General features: G+C 41.2%; 1 protein-coding gene across 5 annotated transcripts in view; it reads left to right on the top strand.

The window, feature by feature from the left end:
* The first annotated feature begins 1,428 nt into the window (after positions 1–1,428).
* Positions 1,429–19,791, top strand: part of FBXO25 (F-box protein 25) — a 31,884-nt gene continuing 13,521 nt past the window's right edge. For 2 of the 5 annotated variants that reach the window (XM_051613798.1, XM_051613794.1), the window contains exons 1-5: positions 1,429–1,528; positions 4,617–4,760; positions 12,508–12,617; positions 13,928–13,977; positions 16,206–16,298. In XM_051613798.1, coding sequence (XP_051469758.1) covers positions 4,624–4,760; positions 12,508–12,617; positions 13,928–13,977; positions 16,206–16,298 — 390 coding nt within the window. In that variant the 5' untranslated portion in view covers positions 1,429–1,528; positions 4,617–4,623. The other 3 variants (XM_051613797.1, XM_051613795.1, XM_051613799.1) reach the window with 3 other exon arrangements.

Below are 19,791 nucleotides of genomic sequence, written 5' to 3'. Positions count from 1 at the left end.
TGCCATCTGGAGGAACCTTGACAGGCTCAAGAGGTGGGCTCATGCAAACTGCATGAAGTTCAACAAGGCCAAGTGCAAGGTCCTGCACCTGGTTTGGGACAATCCCAAGCACAAATACAGGCTGGGTGGAGAATGGATTGATAACAGCCTGTAGAAGTACTTGGGGTGATGCTGGACAAGAAGCTCAACTTCAGCTGGCAATGTGCACTTGCAGCCCCGAAAGCCAACCACGTCCTGGGCTGCACCAAAAGAAGTGTGGCCAAGAGGTTGAGGGAGGTGATTCTTCCCCTGTACTTGGCTCCTGTGAGACCCCACCTGGAGTACTGTGTCCAATTCTGGAGCCCCCAACATAAGAAGGACATGGAACTCCTGGAGAAAGTACAGAGGAGGGCCACAAAGATGATCAGAGGGCTGGAGCACCTCTTCTACAAAACAGGCTGAGAGAGTTGGAATTGTTCAGACTAGAGAAGAGAAGGCTCCAGGGAGTCCTCATAATGGCCTTCCAGTACCTGAAGGTGCCTGCAGTAAAGCTGGGGAGGGGCTTTTTACAGGGGCTTGTAGTGAAAGGACAAGTGGCAATGGATTAAAAATGGAAGAGGGGAGATTTAGATTAGACATTAGGAGAAAAGACTTTATAGTGTGAGGATGGTTCAAGGAAGTGTTCAAGGCCAGGTTGGTTGGGGCCCTGAGCAGCATGTTCTAGGGGAAGGAGACCACAGAGCTCCACGAGCACCGCCTTGTTTCCTACTTCCCCATAATCCTTCCTTGACTGGAACAAGCCGGGTGTAGCTCCGAGCCCCGTGTGGCAGCTCCAAGCCCCCACGCCCTGAGCAGGGAGGATGCCGACAAGCACCGCAGCGGGCAGAGCTGCGGGCAGACCCGCACCCAGCGGCCCTCCCGCGGCACGAGCTCCTCCTGCGCTCCCCAGGGCAGCCCGCAGCTGCCGGCTGCGCCCCGCCGCACCCTGCGGGGCCACCCAGAGCCCCCGAGGGCAACCGCCCGCGGGCTTGGAAGCGGAGGGGAAGGAGGGGCGGGCAGCTCGGCCCGCCCTTCCCCCAGGGCCCTGCCCGGGCCAACGCGCTCCCCGCCCCGCCCCGCGGCCTCCCCGGCCCCCTGCGCGCACTGAAACAGCCCCGGGGCCGCGGGAACCCGCTCCGGACCCGCCGCAGCCCCGCCCCCCAGCCCCGCCCCCTGGCCCGGCCCCGCCCCCTGAGCCCCGCCCCGGATCTAGGCCCCGCCCCCTCGGCTCCCCTCGCGCCGCACGCCCCGCCCCCAGCCGACACCAAAACATTGACACGTGCGCCTCGCTCCCCTCCCCTCACGTGACGCGCCCGCCCGTGACGCCACCGCCCCTCTGGCCAATGGCGGAGCGCGCTGCCGGGTAGCAACAAGCGCCGCGGCCGCCGGCCAATCAGCGGGCGGGGGGCGCAGCTCCCTGCCACTTCCGGCAATAGCCCCGCGGCCCGCGCCCGGCGCGTGAAGGGGTGCCTGGCGGGTCGCGCGCTGCGGGGCCTGGTGCTGCCGTGAGGTGAGGGGGGAGGGGGGGAGGCATGAGGGGCACCCCGGCCCTGGGGGGGGACCCCGGCCCTGGGGGGGGAGGGGCGGGAAGCCCCAGCCCGGGGGAGCGGGGCGCTGAAGGCCCCGGGCGATGAGCGCCCGGGCGTACACATGGGGCGGGGCGGGGTGGAGGGGCGGCGCGGCTAGAACTGCGCCTGAGAGGCCCATCGACTTGGAGGGCTTGAGGCTGAGTGTGGGCAGAAGTGGGCAGGGACGGGTTGAGGGCTTTGGGACTGGGTCTTAGGAGCGTGTGGAGCTGGAGTAGTTTGGGAGACGATGTTAGGGGTCAGGAGGGACTGGGAGTGAGGGGCAGCGTGGGTGAGGCTGGTGGGGAAGGTGTCTGGAGTCTCCCTGAAGGAATGGGGTGTTGGGGTGTCAGTAGACTGCACGGGTGTGAGAGAACTGGGAGAGGCAAGGGCTGGAACAGCAGGAGGCTGCTGGGAACAAACCTAGAGTAGGCACCTCAGTTGAGGAGGAGGTGCATTTGTGCCTGTTGGGAACTGAGAAATACATGGCCTGGGTGCACTAAAATTGTTTCATGGGGAAACAACCATCAGAATAGGGTGGCAAGAGAAAAGCTGAGGAGTTGATGAATCATGGTCTTGCGGAAGTTTGACTGTTGAGACAGTCATTTGATACAAAGAACCATGGGGCGGGATGTACTCTGATAGCAGACTCTGATCTCTGAGTCACAGGGGTTGACTGGGCTAGCTCCTAGAAGGTAGTCTCGTAGTTAGTTACCTGCCTGTAGTGAGAGTGCAAAGGAGCAGAAATTGAGTTGCTGAAAAGATTTTGTTAGCATGCTGAAGGAAGAGATGGGTGTGTTGTTGGATTGCTAGGAAATAGGAGAACCTTGCCTGTTCCCATCATGTTGGCAACAGTCTTGCTGCCCAGTAACCAAAATGGTTTGTGTCATACTTACCTGTTCTGAAGTATAGGATTATCTAGACAGAACAGGACACTGGCAGAGTGATGGGATGACTTGCTGTGGTTCTGAATGGCGTAGTAGTGATGTTTGCTCCTGTGGTGAGTTATCTACCTCATGGAAAGCTGAACTGCCTTAAAAGTGCAAGGATGGCTAGAGCAGTTACTGTAATCTCAAGCTGCACCAAGATAACATATACACAGCTCTCCTCCTTCGTGTTTCTTTTTGGTGGTTCTTGTTTCCTCAGTCCTTTTTCTCCCTGTTTTAAGAACAAGGGGTAAAACTCAGAGTGAAGAACTGTTGTTCTTACTTGATTTTACAAATAAGTTAAATGCAATCAATGTCTTTCCCTGTGCCCTTGTTGCTAGATAATGACTATGTGGCTTTCAGAGTCCTTTTGAATATTATGTGCTTATGGCCTATTGCATTTTCCCCAAAATTCAAGTTCAGAGAGTTCCTCTTTTGTTGTGGTGAAAGCTTTAACAAGTAGACAGTTGCTTGCTACTACTGAAGTTGTCCTTCCTCAAGTACACAGGAACTCTTAAAAGCAAGCTCTAGTCTGGAAGCCACAGAGTGCAGTGCTGTACTGGGCAGAAAAGTTTGAGTGCCAAAAGATGAATCTTTATACAAGTACAGGCAGACATACTGACTTCTCATGTCAGAGAGATGCATTGGAGAGATGTTTACAATACACTGCAACTTCTTAACATTTGGTCAGTTACCTCTGGACAGCAATCCAATCTATGCTTCCATCCTACAGGAAGTTAGAATCAATAGGATTTTTTATTATTATTCCTAACTGTATATCCCTGTTGCTAAAAGGACATCTCTGCATTTCTAGTTCATTTCTTTTACAACTTTTGAGCACGGGTACAGGTTATTTTGTGCAGTTGCTACTGATGGGTATGCTCGTAGCTTGTGACATAGTGAAACTGTGTCTTGGACTAAGAATGCATGTGTTTCTCTGGGAAAAAAAAAATTAACGTGTATTAAACTCAGAATTATTGACTGACATTGTAATCTTTCACAAGTTTAAGTAAAGAAACTGAAGTAATCTGTGATTTTTCTAATAGCTTTTCATTTTTTTACTCTTAGAAAGATAACATTTGGAATATATCATCCATACAGAGAAATCATTCATGTCTCTACATTCCTTTTGTTTGAGGTAGGGTTTTCCAGGACTTCTGGGTCAGACACCAGGAGTCTTCAACATGTGTGTGTACTTCCTGATACCATTGTTATTATTTTGAAAACACTTAATGTAATTTTTTGGAAGAGGGATGAGAGAAAATTTATTCTGTGTTGAAGCCTTGCAATGAAAGACCACTTCTCAGGTTGTAAAGATCTGGAAGGTAATCTGGTTTAAAGTATGCAACTATTGCAGCATGTAATTTTAAATGCTAGTACAGCTCCCTAGGAGGAGGTTATACATAGCACTTCCACCGGTTGCCCGATACCTTGAAACCATAGGGCTTGTGGGTTTTTTCCTAACAACTTATAAAGCACAAACTATTATTAGCTTTGGATTTCAGCAGCTTCCATCCACTTGAAGAAAATATTCCATGTTTTCTTGTATTGTTTTCAGGAAGTTTTTTTAAATCCTAATTTTTTTGGTAACTTACCCTGTTAACTTCTAACAATATATGTTCCCACCTTGCTGCAAGTATGCAGTCCTGGTTTTTTCACTTCCTTTTCCCAACAATTCTTAATTTGTCAGAAGTGAATGTACCTTTGAAAAAGAGTAGCAGAACACTGAAGGATATATCTGTGGAGACTTGTGTTTCTTTGTAGGCGTTTGAGGAGACATTTCATAATCGACTTTAAGTTGCAGTCTCCATTTATCTTTGGTATCACCTCTTTCCTGGACCATGATAATTCTTTTCCTTGTTTTCTAACTGGGAAACCTACCTTGATCTAATAAACGCTGAAAGACAGAAGAATGAGGTTACAGAATAAAAAAATATACTTAAGAAACCATTTAATCCCTTTCTTGAAAGGATGCTCTACAGAGAACTTCCTTTCCTCAAGGTTATGATTATATTAAGGATAAAGAGAAAACTGAAGTAATTATAAGAAGTTTTGCAGCTTTTTTTAGTGATTAAATAATATACAAACAATCTTTTGCTGCTTATAGAGAAACCATGCCGTTTTTGGGCCAAGACTGGAGATCCCCTGGATGGAGATGGGTTAAAACAGAAGATGGATGGAAACGATGTGAAACCTTCAGTCCCACACTTGAGGAAGGGAATAATCAGCTGAATGATATCAGCCACACTGTGTAAGTTAAAAAAAAAAAAAAAAAAAAATATATATATATATATATATAAAAAATAGTCATTCTGCATGAGTTAGTAGCAGGTGGGAAGGCAAAGATTAACTTTATTTGCATTCAGATGGCAAGTGTTTGTGGTAGATTATATCCGTTTATACCAGAACCATGCAAATGAACCATGTCTTTTGTTTAGTTAGGTAGACAGGAGACCCCTGTGGAGGTTGTCCTTTGTCACTGCTTCATGAGTTGCTTATTTTAGGCAGACAGATCCCATTTTATGTTATGTCTTTTTAAAGTGTTTTTTTAATTTATCTTTAAATACAACCAAACAAAAAACCTCAACCAAACAACCAAAATATCAAGCCCCAAAAGCCTGTCAAGTTATTTTTAAAGATAAGTGATTCTTATAAGTTAAAAGTGCAATAGGCATATTGAAATGTTACTCAGAAATCAATGAAGACTTTCTGTTGATTGGGTGTTGCACTAGGACTGTTTATAGCAGTCATATAATGCCTTTGCTCCAAATACCCAAGTAATGGTGACTTGATGGTAATTCTGTAACACAGTGTATGGCTATATGTACTCCTGTAGAAAAGGTGAGAAAAATAGTAGTTAAGTAAAGTAATACTCGTGACAGATGCCCACAGACTGATGTGATATAAATAGCTTTGTTCAAACAAATTTCTACTTGGTTTCTCCACAAAGAAGTAGTTCTCAGGGATAGCTTTTCTGGTCATAAATTCCAGTATAATGTGCTCATAATGAGAAAAAGGAACAGTCAGTGTCTTTTTTGTTAGTCTGGTACATGATACGATAACTGATCTGATTTAGGGGGAATTTACTGGCAAGCTAGGACTTGCTGTATTCATACACTTGTGTTTTCTAAATTTCTGAAATAAACCTCAAGAGAGTTATCAAGCAGTGAATAATTATTATTAAGTTTATCTTGACTTACTGTTTTTTTCATGCTTTTTTTCTTTTTGTGTTCATCTGTCACTGATTTAGGCTTCTTTTTCCACACAGTCTGGACACTGTGGATATAAAAGACTATGCTTCTCTAAAAGAGCATTCAGTTGCTTTAAATACCTTTGAAAAAATAATTTCTTCTCTCTTTTTTATCTTTAATAATACAGTTGACAAATGAAATCTAATTTAATAGCTATTTGCATAGTTAATAAAATTATATATTGTAGGTTGCTTTAATGAATATCATTTGGCAAGTATGGCATAAATGATCTTTGTCTTTGTGAATATCACGAAGACTTTTGCTCTTCTGATCCTAATTATAGATACATATATTTTCTCCAGAGAGCAAGGTGAGGTGTTTTTATTGCTTTTTCAAGCATAAATACTTGGGTTTTTTTCCTTAGATTTTAAATAACTTAGTATTGAACTCCTCTGGAGTTCTCTATCTTGAAACAGATGTAAATCAATTAGTTTTTGAAATATATGAGCATTAAAGTTTAGAACTAAAATAGGTACGTTAATTTGAAGGGACTGGCCATTGAATGCTCTGGGGAGGGGGTGAAAGTTTTCATAAAATCTGAAATATTTAATTATTTTTATTTCTTAGGCTAGCTTGTCAGTATTTCAGAATCCCAAACTCAGTGACCAACCTGGTCTGCAGCAAATGCCCTCATCTATAGTGTTTCCCCAGATCCCCATCTTCATCTTGAACGTCTCCTACTTGGCAAAACCAAACCACACCACATCCTGTAGCCCTGTTTTAAATACTTATAAAATCATGTCTCTGTCTATTCAGTTAAAAATGTGTATATTCCAAACTTGGACTACAGCATTCAAGTGGGTACTTCTTGACAAAATACTGCTACTTGGGAGTAATTTCGCTATACCGTGAACTTTAGCTCTATGAGTTGATCTTCGCTGCTAAAGAACAATTAATGTCATTTTGCACAATATTATAGAATAATTAAGGGTGAAAAGGACCTCTGGGGGTCATTAGTCCAAACACTTACTCAAAGCAGGGCCAACTGAGGTTGGGTTGTATAGGGCCTTGCTCACTCAAGAATGGAAATTCCCCTCTGGATTCCTGTTTGAAGTTCTGTTACCCTCACTGTGATATTTTTGTTTGTTTGTTTCCACCCCTAGTCCAATAAGAATTTCTCATCACAAATTGTGCCCATTAACACTTGACTTACTGCCCACCTCCTCTAACTTTAGTCTGTATTTTTATACCCTCATATTAGACATTGACAATAATCAGATTTCTGCCCATCACCACCTCTTAACACTGGGCAAGCTCAGTACTCTTACCCTCATGCACATGTACTCCAGTACCTATTCACCTTGGTAACTTCCTGCTGGACTTGTTTCAGTATGCTGATGTTCTTACTGCACTGGGGAGTCCCGGACTAGACAGTACTCCAGATGCAGTTTCTCATGCCAAATAAAGTGGGCTGGTTACTTCTTTCAGTCTGCAGGATACACTCTTGCTAACTCAGTCCAGGGTGCAGCTGGCTTTATACAACCTAAGGGCACACTGCTGACCTGTGTTCAGCTTGTTATCTAGAAACCCTTCTCTGCAAAGCTGCTTCCTGTCCAGTCTGTACCCACCATAGAGCCAGGCATGGCGTTCTTCTAGTCTACATGTACTGCTTTGTGCTGAAGTACAGCCGTGTGCTGTGTCTTACTGGATGGTTCTCTGTACCATCTTTGGAAACAGTTATCTGTGTGTATTGAATCAGGAGCTCAGCTCAGGGTATCAGTTAACATGATATTGAGCTGAGTAAGAACGATGCTTGATAAAAATGCTTGCTTCCTTGTAGAAGATGCATATTGTGAACAACATACAAGTTCTTATTTGTCTCTTTTTAAACTGCTGTATGAATAGGGATGTATGCCAGTCTGGCTGTCCTAACAGTTTTATTTAATTTCACCCATTAAATGAAAGAATTTTTGTGACCAAAATAATCTGTAGAAAACTATGCTAAAGGTAGTACTTGATTGTTATATTCCAGGAAGCAGTTTGGTCAGCTTTCCTTTAAAAAGAACTGAATCCAAGCTATGTAGTTACACAAAACCCTCTTTTCTATTACTTGTATCCTCTTCTGTGAGAGAAAGCATGCAGAGAGTTACTTGCCAAGTTTAGTCTTTTATCAGTTGCAAGTACTTTTTCTTTGGGAATTAAAAAAGATCTACTCACAAACAGATTCAGAAGTAAACCTTCAAGACATATACATAACTTACCATATTATTCTTTGATTTATGTTTTATTAAACTAGAACTTCTAAAATCATTCAATTAGTCATCCAGTCCCTTGGTGAATCCAATGCATTAATTAGTCAAAAATAGTGGACCTAATTATAACATTGCTTATACAAACATTCACTTGTGTGGGAACAATTTCAATGATTTGGAATAATGCTCGGATAGTTGCAATTTAAATGAGTTCCATTTATGGAAACTGGGATGGAAAAAAATGAGACACTCAGTTCTGTAGCTCTTACTTATTTGGATAACCAATATCATTATGTAAGTGAAGAGTGCCTTTTATCCAGGGTATACCGTAGCTGGAGATACAGCTGAGGCAGTGCACATTCAAGCTCTGTGGGCTGAATGCTAGCCATGACTAACAGCAACTTGTACCTGTACATTCTGGCATGGATATATATTTCCAGTGCCATGGCACTGTGTCCTCAAAGCTTGGTGGAGGAGAGAGGATAGCACTGCCTTAGAGAATTGTATGTAAATACCTCTCAATAAAGCTGTCTTGTGTTTTCCTTTTAAGATAGAAAAGAGAATCAGGCTAATAAGGTTTCCATGCATGACTTCAAGGCATTCTTTCTTCCATGACAAAAAAAGCAGGGGATGAGGAATAATAGTTGGAGTTTGGATAGCCTTGTCTCAAGTTTTTCAGTGTTTTAAGTATTACAACCAAGAGGTTATTTAGATAGTGTACTTTTTAAAAAAAGCTGAAATTTTTGCATTCTTTATGGTAGGCTGTTGTAGTTCTAAGGACACCAGGTACTTTACTTTTAGAAGCTTCAGAATAATTTTGTTATGAAGTGTGTTATCAAGACAAGACAGTAAAAATAGCTGTAAATTGTCAGTATTATGTATGTATTTAAATCCTTCCAGTTGCACTCCAGTGTCATGTGCAGTAGTACAATAAAAACATTAAGGCTTCTGTTGCACCATATGGCACATGCAGCACCTGCTTTGGTTTCTTGTCCCTTAGCTTGGTGTTTGAAAGGGGCAGGGTTTGCTTTTGGAAATGCTAGAGCAGCTTTGTTACTCATCAACGAGCTTTCCTGATTTCTGGAAGGAGACTAGCTGTTGCTGGGGAAATGCCTGCATTTCTGTCCCATTCTTCTGATGTCTGTGGGACCCTTGCCTTTATACTTGGTAAGAGAATTTGTCAAGAATGGTGAGGGCTGCAGGTAAGTAGGGAAGGACTCTCCATGTGAAGCAGGAGAGAACGTGAGGAAATAAAGCCTCATTACAAGATCCTCAAAGATAACAGTCAAACTTCTATTTTCTTTAAAACGACATTAAAAGTTCTAGGAATGACAGATGAATGTCAGACAAAAGTGTTTGAAATAGCTCTCCTCATCTTCACAATTCCTTTTATTAATTAACTATCCGTATTAATTGACTGCACTTGTTTACCTGATGCTTGAGGAAGTGTATAATATTGAAGGACAGGGGTGATAGGTTTTAAATCACTTCAGGTATGGTAGTGGTCTAAATTGCTTTCTAGGGACACTCACTCTCCAGGAACAGAAGAAGGAATTTTGCGCGATAAACCTTCCCATTGTCAAGCAGGCCTTCAGGAATGCTGCTTCCCCTCTTCCCCATTATGCTGGTTCAATGGGAATAAGCACATTTCTTTTCTGCCTGAATAATAATGCAGAGTATCAAGCCCTGTCTCTCTCATCTTGTATCTGTTGTTAGGATGATAAAGCTAGGTCTGGGAGCTTTGGGCTGTATTTCTGGTTCTGTAGCAGCTGTTCTGATTCTGCAGTAACTTACATGTTGTGGTGATGCCGTCAATAAGCTAAAAAAAAAAAAAAAAAATTTTAGTGAGCTTAAAAGGATACTTCCTGTATGAGACGTGTTGAAAAATCCTGATGGATGATTCAAAACTGGGAGGAGGAGCTGATACACCGGAAGGTTGTGCTGCCATTCAGCTAGACCTGGACAGGCTGGACTGTTGGGCAGAGAGGAAGCCCCTGAAGTTCAAGGGCAATTGTATGGTCCTGCAGCTGGGGAGGAATAACCCCATGCACCAGTACAGGTTAGGGGTTGACCTGCTGGAAAGCAGGTCTGTGGACACAGTGAGGTGGATTGAGGACTGCCTGGATGACAGAGCTGAGTGTTGTGATCTTTGGTGTGGAGTTCATTTGGAAGCCTGTGGCTCTTGTTGTCCCCCAGGGGTCAGTACTGGATCCTGTCCTGTTCAACTTACTCATCAACGACCTGAATGAAGGGACAAAATGCACCCTCAGCAAGTTTGCTGATGAATCTGTGATTCTGTGTAATTGGAATGCTGCATAATCTAAATAATTTGTCAGTGTTGGTGTTTGTCAGTTGCCAGTTCCTTTTCTCCAGATTCTTTTGTTTGATCAGGTATGATATTTGGCAGGATTGCATAGAATATTGAAGTTGTTGAATCTTTATCATCTGCTTTAAAGATTAGTGGATGTGAACTAAATTCCTCATCTTGGATTGAGCTCTCTCTGAATGCAATGAATATTAGCTTTTTTCGGGATTTAAACCTAAGATGAAAACAACTTTCTATGACAGGGTGAGACACTGGCCCAGGTTGCCTACAGAAGTTGTGAACGCACCCTCCCTGGAAGTGTTCAAGGCCAGGTTGGACAGGGCTTTGAGCAACCTACTCTTCTGGGAGGTGTCCCCGCCCATGGCAGTGGGGTTGGGACTAGATGATCCTTAAGGTCCCATCCAACTCAAACCATTCTATGATTCTGAGTCTTCTCAGCTTCTGTATCTCTAAGTCAAAATAGCATTTACTGATTCAAATTTTTTTTTTTAATTGCTCTAAACTTTTTTTAGTGTTGTTTAGTCATCCTTCTTAACAGACTGTTCAAGCCTGAAAATTTTAAGTGCCTCAACAAGTAGCAATAAACTAATATATAACTTGGTTTTTACAACTTAATGCTCAAGTACAGGTTATTTTTTAGTAAACTAGTGTCCTCCAGTTTTACATTGTTCAGCTGCTGCTGGTAAAATTTGAAATTAAAACTGACAGTCATAGATTCATCTTAAATCTTGATTAAAAATTAGTAATGCATGGGAAGGGTTTTGTATACAACTTCCCTTGTTGAAGAATAATGATGTGGAAGTGAAATAGTGCCACAGTTAAGCTTCACTACTACATGTCCTTAGTTATTCTGCTTATCTGTGCATGACTGTGGTCTTCATATGAAGTATCTCCCTTTTTTTCCTTGAAAAAAGAGCACTCATCAGTACTGCTGATTTTTCACTGTCTGCAAATATGGGAAGTGAAGCCTTATGAAACTGTGTAAATTTTATGCAGGACAGGCAGTTTTTTCTTTGTCTAGGAATTTTAGAAAGGTTAGGTTTTTTAATCGTTTCTTTATATATTTGTATGTGTGTGTATACTCATACTATATATACAATATATATATAATTATTCAATATAGTCCTCAGTGTTAGGTTACATAGATAACTGTCAGAAATGGCATAGGTATAGCTGATTCTCTCTGGGATAGAGGGATGTAGACCACCTTTGCCCCAAAGTTTACAGCAGTAAGAAAAATGTCAGTCTTTTCTGGCTTTCTCTCTATGGGAGGATGTGCAGTAACTCTGTGCTGACTTGTGTGGACAGTTTTTCAAGGCCTGGGCCATTTCAAATATAGTTTTTGTACAGTGGAGCTTTGCAGACAGCCAGTTGTCCAGTATTAGTACTACTTGCTAGTACTACTTGCTAGTACTGTCACCACAGTAATCCTTTCTAAATCATAGAATCATAGAACTATTCAGTTTGGAAGAGACCCTTGGGATCAACCATCACCCCTACTCTACAAAGTTCTCCCCTAAACCATGTCCACCAACACCACATCTGAATGACCCTTAAACACATCCAGGGATGGTGACTCAACCACCTCCCTGGGCAGCCTGTTCCAGTGTCTGACCACTCTTTCTGTGAAAAAAATTTTTCCTGATGTCCAGTCTAAACCTCCCCTGTTGCAGCTTGAAGCCATTCCCTCTTGTTCTGTCACTAATTTCCTGTGAGAAGAGACCAGCACCAACCTCTCTACAGTGACCTTTCAGGTAGATGTAGAGACTGATGAGGTCTCCCCTCAGCCTCCTCTTCCTCAAACTAAACATTCCCAGCTCCTTCAAGCGTTCTTCATAAGATTTATTCTCTAGGCCCTTCACCAGCTTCGTTGCCCTCCTCTGTACTCGCTCCAGCACCTCAATATCTCTCTTGAATTGAGGTGCCCAAAACTGAATGCAGTACTCCAGGTGTGGCCTCAAATGTCAGTAGTGACTTACAAGATAGCTATTAAGAAGATAATTTTGTGTATTTAGTAATTTTGACACATAATTCAACCCCACTGGGAAGAAAAGAGCAAAACAGCTTCTCTCAAGAGACATTTTACTATAGACCATCAGGGGTCTATAACAGAGGAACATCATGACATTTTTTTTTTCCAGCTGGCAGACTTTAATGCAGAGAGTGATAAGCTTACATGCATCTTAAATATTTAATCACAGCTGTTCTAACTAGATTTGTTTATTTCAGCATCCTAACTGGTGATGACGAAGATGAAGAAATATACAATACTGAAGATTGTGAGTTTGCAGCAAAGAAAAGGAAAAAAGATCATTTTAGGAATAACGCAGATTCGCAATGTAAGGCTGGGGTTTTTTAATTAATTTTAGAAAACTCTTGTAAGTTCAGCAAAATTTTATAATAGCCATTCATTTATATTAACCTGTAGAGTAGCCTTCTGAGTTGTGTTTACTTCTGTATTGGCAACAAATCTGTGTCAAAAGTGATACATCTTAATTGAACTGTAGGATTGGTCATTTGTTATGTGATTTTCAATGATCCAAGGATAATTAATTTAGGACTAGTAATTCCTGAATAATAAATGACTTCTGATACTGACCATTGCTTTGGTTTGTGGACTAGTTTTAGAATTCTTCTGGATGCTTGTGGAAGCTTCTGCTTACCAAAGCAGCTTTTGTTTTTGTTCAGTTTAAATTCTGATGAGTGTTACAGCTCTAGAAATCAGTTCAGAAATAAACATATTTTGTCATAGCACCTATAGCTTTTGGTAAAGACTTTCAGGATTGAATTTCTTGAAAATAGTTCTTCTAAAAAAAGTGTCAAAGCTGGTTTTGTCAATTCTCATTTTTTAAAAGATCAACTGTACTTCAGACTGCAAATATGTAAACTTGCTTAACTAGAGAATTTGGTAGAGTAGATAAAACAATGTAAGGTGATAAGCAACTTCTTAGCATTTCTAATGCTTTGATCTTGAAATAATTTCCATTATTTGTATTTCCCAAAATTGAAACAGAGATAGCCTTGCAGAAAGCTGTGAGCTTCCCCAGACTTGTCTGGGCACAAAGTATCTCCAAATATTCAAGTGGCTATATGCAAGAGCATGCTTTCATTTGACAACATACCAGACTTCTGAAAGCTGAAGGTCTGCCTAACTGACTTTATTAGTTTTGCATAGTTGACTTCCCTGCAGCATTCTGCAACTGGTTCAACCAAGTGGATGCAAAGCAGGCATTTTTACAGAAGAAAATAATTAGAGGAGTAGAGAGTTCAGAAACAAAAAGATTGCTCATTTCTACTTTTCTGTGTTGAGTGCTAAGGAGCCTATTGGATTAAAAAATATCCAAGGTTTTGTAGGAGAAATTGACTGTTGTTGGTACACAGCTGACAGAAGTTGTGCTACATCTGCCAATTGTGTGCTAACTTTTGTGTTTAATTTATAAAATTATTTAAATTTCCTTTTTGAAGTACATAACCTGAAACTTTGTACTCATCCTTTTCAGCATTTATGAACTTATTTCATTAAAACTGTTCTACCTTCTCTCCTATCTTATGAAACATTTTATTTAGGGTGGTCTTTTTTTTTTTCCATTTCTTTCTAGAAGATACTACCTCAAGTGGAAGCCTAAAAATGCTTATATTTTTCTTTTAGGTTTTTATCGTGAAAAGTGGATATATGTTCACAAAGAAAGCACCAGGGAAGTAAGTCCTGCATGCTGTGGGTCAATCCTACCATCTTTGTGTTGACAAATAGTATATTTAAAACACACCCATTTGTGCTCTGTTATTTTAGGGGCTATATTCACCTCTCTCTTCATTGGCAGCACAGTACACCTGCACGTGGTGAGGCAAAGGCAGATAGCAAAGTGACTTTTAGGTGGGTCATTGTGACAGAGTTGTGTGAACTTGCAAGGACAAACATAATAGTTACCTGCTACTTCTCCAAGTTCATCTGTCTCTCTCTGTATTGTGTGTCTTCAAACTAAAACTGAAAGTATTTGCAAAACCAGAGTAATGTCTCCGAAGGTGTCTGCAGGCAGCTACTTGATATTTTGGAGTCTTAATGCAAATTTGAATATAAATAAGTAGTTTCAAACTTTGCGAAGAGGACCTTTGTATTCCACAAATTCCAGATGTTTTTAGTTTGGGATACAAACTATATCATGCAACTGTAAAGGGAACATTAAAGATCTTGAAATGACCTCCTGGAAAGCCAGGAGTTAAAATGCAACCCTTGTACTTAGAGATTAATTGTCTCGAAGATTTGGTTTTGTTCCTGTGGTGTTTCCTGTTGTTATCTGGGAGTGGAACTTGGACACTCCTAAGGATGTCTTCCATCCAAGGTGATGTCAGCCAGGAGAGAGGGACAGAGGTGAATGTGATGACCTGTAGCTACACAGGCAAAAGGTGGCTTTGCGTTTTGGAGCTGAGAGAGATCATATAGAGCACTGTACTCAGGAAGTGCATGGTGGTGTGGAATGAGCTTACAGAGAGGAGGCACTGGAAGGCTTCACCTTTCAGGCCAGTCACCCAGAGAAGCATGTGAAACATGCTATGGGAGAGCACTAAAAATAAATGAAACCAAAACAGGTGCAGGTATATAGCTGGAATTAAGCAGGAGATGTTCTTTTGGTAATTCTTTTATGGTAATACATTTGGAAAGGTAGAGCTGAAGCTTCATAGAAATGCGCTTCCAGCTGTTGAAGGGAATTTTCATGTTAATGTATTTAAACATGGCCTCTTGATAACTGTTTAGCCAGAGAACAGCCACAAATATTTAAATTTTTGTTGTCTGCACTTGTTAATTCACTGCTATTAACCAACCAAGCTGTACACATTATAAAGTGTGCAGCACACTTGGATCTCACTGGTTGTGACACTCAAGTATATCAACTGGATGAGCAAGTGGTGTGATCCCAAATGTAGTCATTAACCGATAGGCAGTAATTACCATCACTCTGCAATGAATAGTTAACTGTTGCCTGTCCCACTGTGGTGCATCCAAAGTAAGCTGTCTTGGGGTTGCAAAAAGCAATATTAAGTTGTACTACTGTCTTTTCACCATCATTAAATTCATTGAGGAGGTCTATCTAGGAATTAACTGAAAATAATTATTTATCCCCCACTCCCCTGGTCGGATAAGCCATACTAGTACACTACTCGGAGAGTATCTCTTCCACCAGTTGTAGGGTTTTTGTAGCCTCACCACATTTTCTCCAAGGCTCCTGTGTGGGTTTGTGGCCCTGAAGTTAGGAAGCTTATGTGATCCCATGTCGTTTCAGGCTGCCACTACCATGCTAAGTAGTTCCACAACAGCCTCTGAAACTTCCATTTGCACCTTATGACACCTGTGCAGAAGCACCAAAGAAAATGCAATTTTGCTTGCTCTTGGTACCTAAGAAAAATTGTGCCTAAACTTCTAGAACCCAGAAAATAAATTCTCTATGTTGAGATCATTTGCTCTTCCAATCCCAGGATCGAGGAGCTGTGTTCCTACCCTCAACTGTGAACATTAGTTCACATCAGTTAATGCTTATGGTTGTAAGCTCAGACTGTTGTGCAAACGAGCTCTATCTTGTGCTGAGGCAAATGGGGAGCATGAGAGCCATGAGATGGTACCAGCATTGTGCCCATGCAATAGTGAAGTAGATTCCTAGGACACTTGGATACCAGTGATCACAGATTGTATTATTAGTGTTAATTTAATAGGCCTTGCTTTTAAGTAATACTGCATATGTACCTGTTGGTTCCAAATAACTTACTTGGTTTCATTAATTCTTTGAGAAATTAAGTAATTTTTCAGTCCATTTACATTCTATTTCCAGAGAGTATGGTATACATAAGAATCGGTTGCCTGGCAGAGTGCTTTTCTGAATATTTTCCTCAATTTTGTTTCTTTCTATTTAAAGTGTGTTTATTCTTCTTCTCAGAGACATGGCTATTGTACTTTGGGAGAAGCTTTTAACCGCTTAGACTTTTCAAGTGCAATTCAGGACATAAGAAGGTTCAATTACGTGGTCAAAGTAAGTTCTTTATATGCATATTTGAAAAATGCATTTGTTGATGTGCCTGTGTGTACAAAAGAAATAATTTTGCACTGAACAGCTGATGATCTATGACTGGATAAATACCCTGTTCGTATGTAATTTTTACTGCATGAAGCAGCTTTAAATTGAGTCATTTTTCTTTGGTGAAAACTCATTATATTGCTTTATGAAAGCCTCTAGCTTGAGGAGGACCCTGATGGCAGGTATGCTGCGTATTTACATGGAAACATTGATGGTAGTTTCAGTCATTGTTAGCCATTTGAATAATGAACTCTCTTTAAAGGCAAAATAATTCCTATACAACCAAAAGCAGCAATGTGTAGTACATATTAAATATACTTTACTATATCTTAAATATGCTTAAAATAGCAATTTCCAGAAGAATATTTGATGTGTAAATATTCTGCAGTTTCTTTCTTCCACAGCTTCTTAACAGTCCAGTGATTCAATGGACTCTTTTTAAAATTAATTTTTATCTAGGACAATATATATCTGCATTTACCTTTGTTAACAACCCTTAAAACTTGAGACTCCAGCTTTTTCAGTCTTCCTTTTTTTGTTTTCTAGAAATCAGTTTTATTGCAAGTTGTCTTTTACAAATGACATAGTGACATGAAGTTTATAGACACAATTTTGATATACTAATACCATGATTGATTGAAGAGTCCCTTTCTCACAATGTTAGCTTCTCTGGGTCCAGGCTGGTCATAGGTTGAGAATTAAGTGCATAGAACCTGTAAGTTCTGGACAACTGTTTTATCTACCTGTTTTCCAAAACTATGTAACTTGTACTTCAGGGAACCACATATTGCCATGCCTGAATTTCCCCAATGCCTAACGAGCTGTCTACTCAAAAACACCTGTTCTGGGAGATTCTTATCTTTCTCTGGCCCCAACTTGTGTTGTTTTGGGTTTTCTTTTGTCACCTAACTTGAGGTAGGAAAGTGCTTCTCCCGACTCCTAGAGGAGCTCTAAAATGTGAGATGTATCAGGCCTAGAGTTCAGTTCAGTGGTGAGGCTGTTAACAAATAATACAGTGGTTGGAATGTATCCAGAGCTTGAAAAGACAAAAAATTAAATAAACATGCAAGGAGAACACCCTTACTCCACCCTGGGCTGTGGAGTATTTGGAGAGAAAACACATTCTACCCACCCATATGTGGCTGAGACAGTATATTATACTTCCAGAAAAATGAGAGATGTGGGACCAAAGGAAACAGAGCAAAAAGGATTTGCTTCCAGGCTAGTTGTTAGAGTACTTCTCTATTTTATTCCCTTTGCAGGTTTTTTGGTGTATGTATGCTTTGTGGTTTAGAACATTGCTTTTTAATGCTGTTTTGGAGCAGAAATAAGCTGGAACTTTCTCAAGATGTTTTAGCCTGTAACAGTAAGAAGAAAAGAGAACACCCCTTCCAACCCCTACCATTCTGTGATTCTGTAATCAGCTGTTTTCCTGTGCCTCTTTGTGCTGTAGTATAGTGGTAATTTGTTGGCTGTTAAATGTCTGAATTTGATATGGATAGTCTTTTTTTCAAAATGCTTCCATTTGAATAAACAGTTGATCCATTCAGAGTTATAAGCTCTAGTAGACAAGATAAGTGATGGCTGTGCACTTATCAATAAGGATGAGCTTGTGTCAGATCCTTGTACTCATGCACCTGCTAAAATTGTCTTAATCCTTGCATATTAACCTTCACTGAAATCAGAAACTTCATTAAAATCAACCAGAGGGAATTTGTTTCTTTGATTTGATCTTTAGTCTGAGTGACATGGCTGAATGATTTTAAATTAATCAAGATAAATGTACATACTTGCCTGAATTGGTAAACTGCCAAAGACCTCTACATGTGTTCCAAATTATTAATCAAACTAAAAGGTTTTGAAGATGCCAAGAAAGAGGTCCTAACATCTAGTCTCAAAAATTGTATAGATTGCTTGTACTTTAATACATCAGGAGAATTATTTCCTCCTTTCATAGAATATAATGTTTTGTCAGGGATCATGCAGAGAAGCCAGAAGGAACATTATTAAATCAGGGAAAGAACAGGTGTATTCTCTCTTCCTCCAAAGGAAGATTAATGTTGAGTGCAGTGTCAAATCAGTGGTTTAGAAATGAAGACACAAAACCATTTTTGGCAGGCTCAGTCATTGTTCACCCTCTGTGCCAAGAGTTGCTGCTGTCCTACAAAGCATGGCTCTGCAGGTTAGCGTTTAGAGGACTCTGTAGGGGATGCTGGTTTCTGCTCCCTCCTTTCCTTTCTGATTTATTGAGAACACTTGCTCAGTACTCAGCAGAATCACATTCAATGACTCACCATTGTAAATAAAGCTCAGTGCTACGCTTCTAACCATTGCAATACTGTCGTAATATCAAAGTCTCTCTTACTTCATACTAAGAGAATTTTTTGTTGAAGATGCAATGGTCCTTATCAGCTACAAAACTGAATCTAAAATGTAAAAGCAAAAGTGTCAGAATGGAACAAGGGCTTCCTGTGGTAGCTAAAAGCTTGTAAGTCATGTGCAAAACCTGAAATTATTCTGGTTACTTTCCCCTAGACCATTTCTGCTGGTTTTGTTACTTTTCTGTTCATGGTGGTTTCAGAGAGAAACATGTTACTGTTAGGGGATCCTTACTATATACTGAAGGGAAAGCTAATTACACAGTATGCATACTGCTCATTATTAGATTACTGTGGTTTCTCCTACCAAGGACCTGAATGTAGGAATAACACCATTTACCTCCCACCCCCACCACCCCCCCACCCCCCCCCCGCCCTTAGTTCTCTTTAGTTGAGGTAAAGTATAGCATTTCACCTCCCTGAGCAGAAAGTAGTGCAGTAAGTCCATCACACCTGAGTTTGACCAGTATGATACTCAGAAACTGGAAGTCTGGTAGCTGGTATCAGTTCAGTATGATGTTCCTGGCCACCAAATCTGTCAGTGGGTTCAGGACTCAGCCACATCAGGCCACATTTCTATTTGTCAGCCTCCGAAACAGATTCCCTCCATTGTTTCATTAAGCTTATCAAGGTCGTGTGTCATGTGCTCTATCACAGAGATAAACACTAGTATTTGTATAGTTTTTTGAAAATGTACGTCTCATCATGAGTTGTTCATGGGATGCTGGTGGGGCTTGTCTTGCTTTGACCTAGACAGGCTGGAGAGCTGGGTTGGGAGAAACTTAATGAAATTCAACAAGGGCAAGTGTAGAATCTTGCATCTGAGGAAGAACAACCCCATGTACCAGTACAGGTTGGGGGCTGACTGGATGGAGAGCAGTGTAGGAGAAAGGGACCTGGGGGTCCTGGTGGACAGGAGGGTGACCATGAGCCAGCAATGTGCCCTTGTGGCCAAGAAGGCCAATGGCATCCTGGGGTGCATTAGAAAGGGTGTGGTTAGTTGGTCAAGAGAAGTTCTCCTTCCCCTCTATTCTGCCTTGGTGAGGCCACATCTGGAATATTGTGTCCAG

Source organism: Apus apus, chromosome 3 (assembly GCF_020740795.1).
Source record: "Apus apus isolate bApuApu2 chromosome 3, bApuApu2.pri.cur, whole genome shotgun sequence".
In the NCBI taxonomy this organism is placed as follows: domain Eukaryota; kingdom Metazoa; phylum Chordata; class Aves; order Apodiformes; family Apodidae; genus Apus; species Apus apus.
The sequence above is the reverse complement of the archived record's forward strand: the minus strand, read 5'-3'. Positions and strand labels throughout refer to the sequence as shown.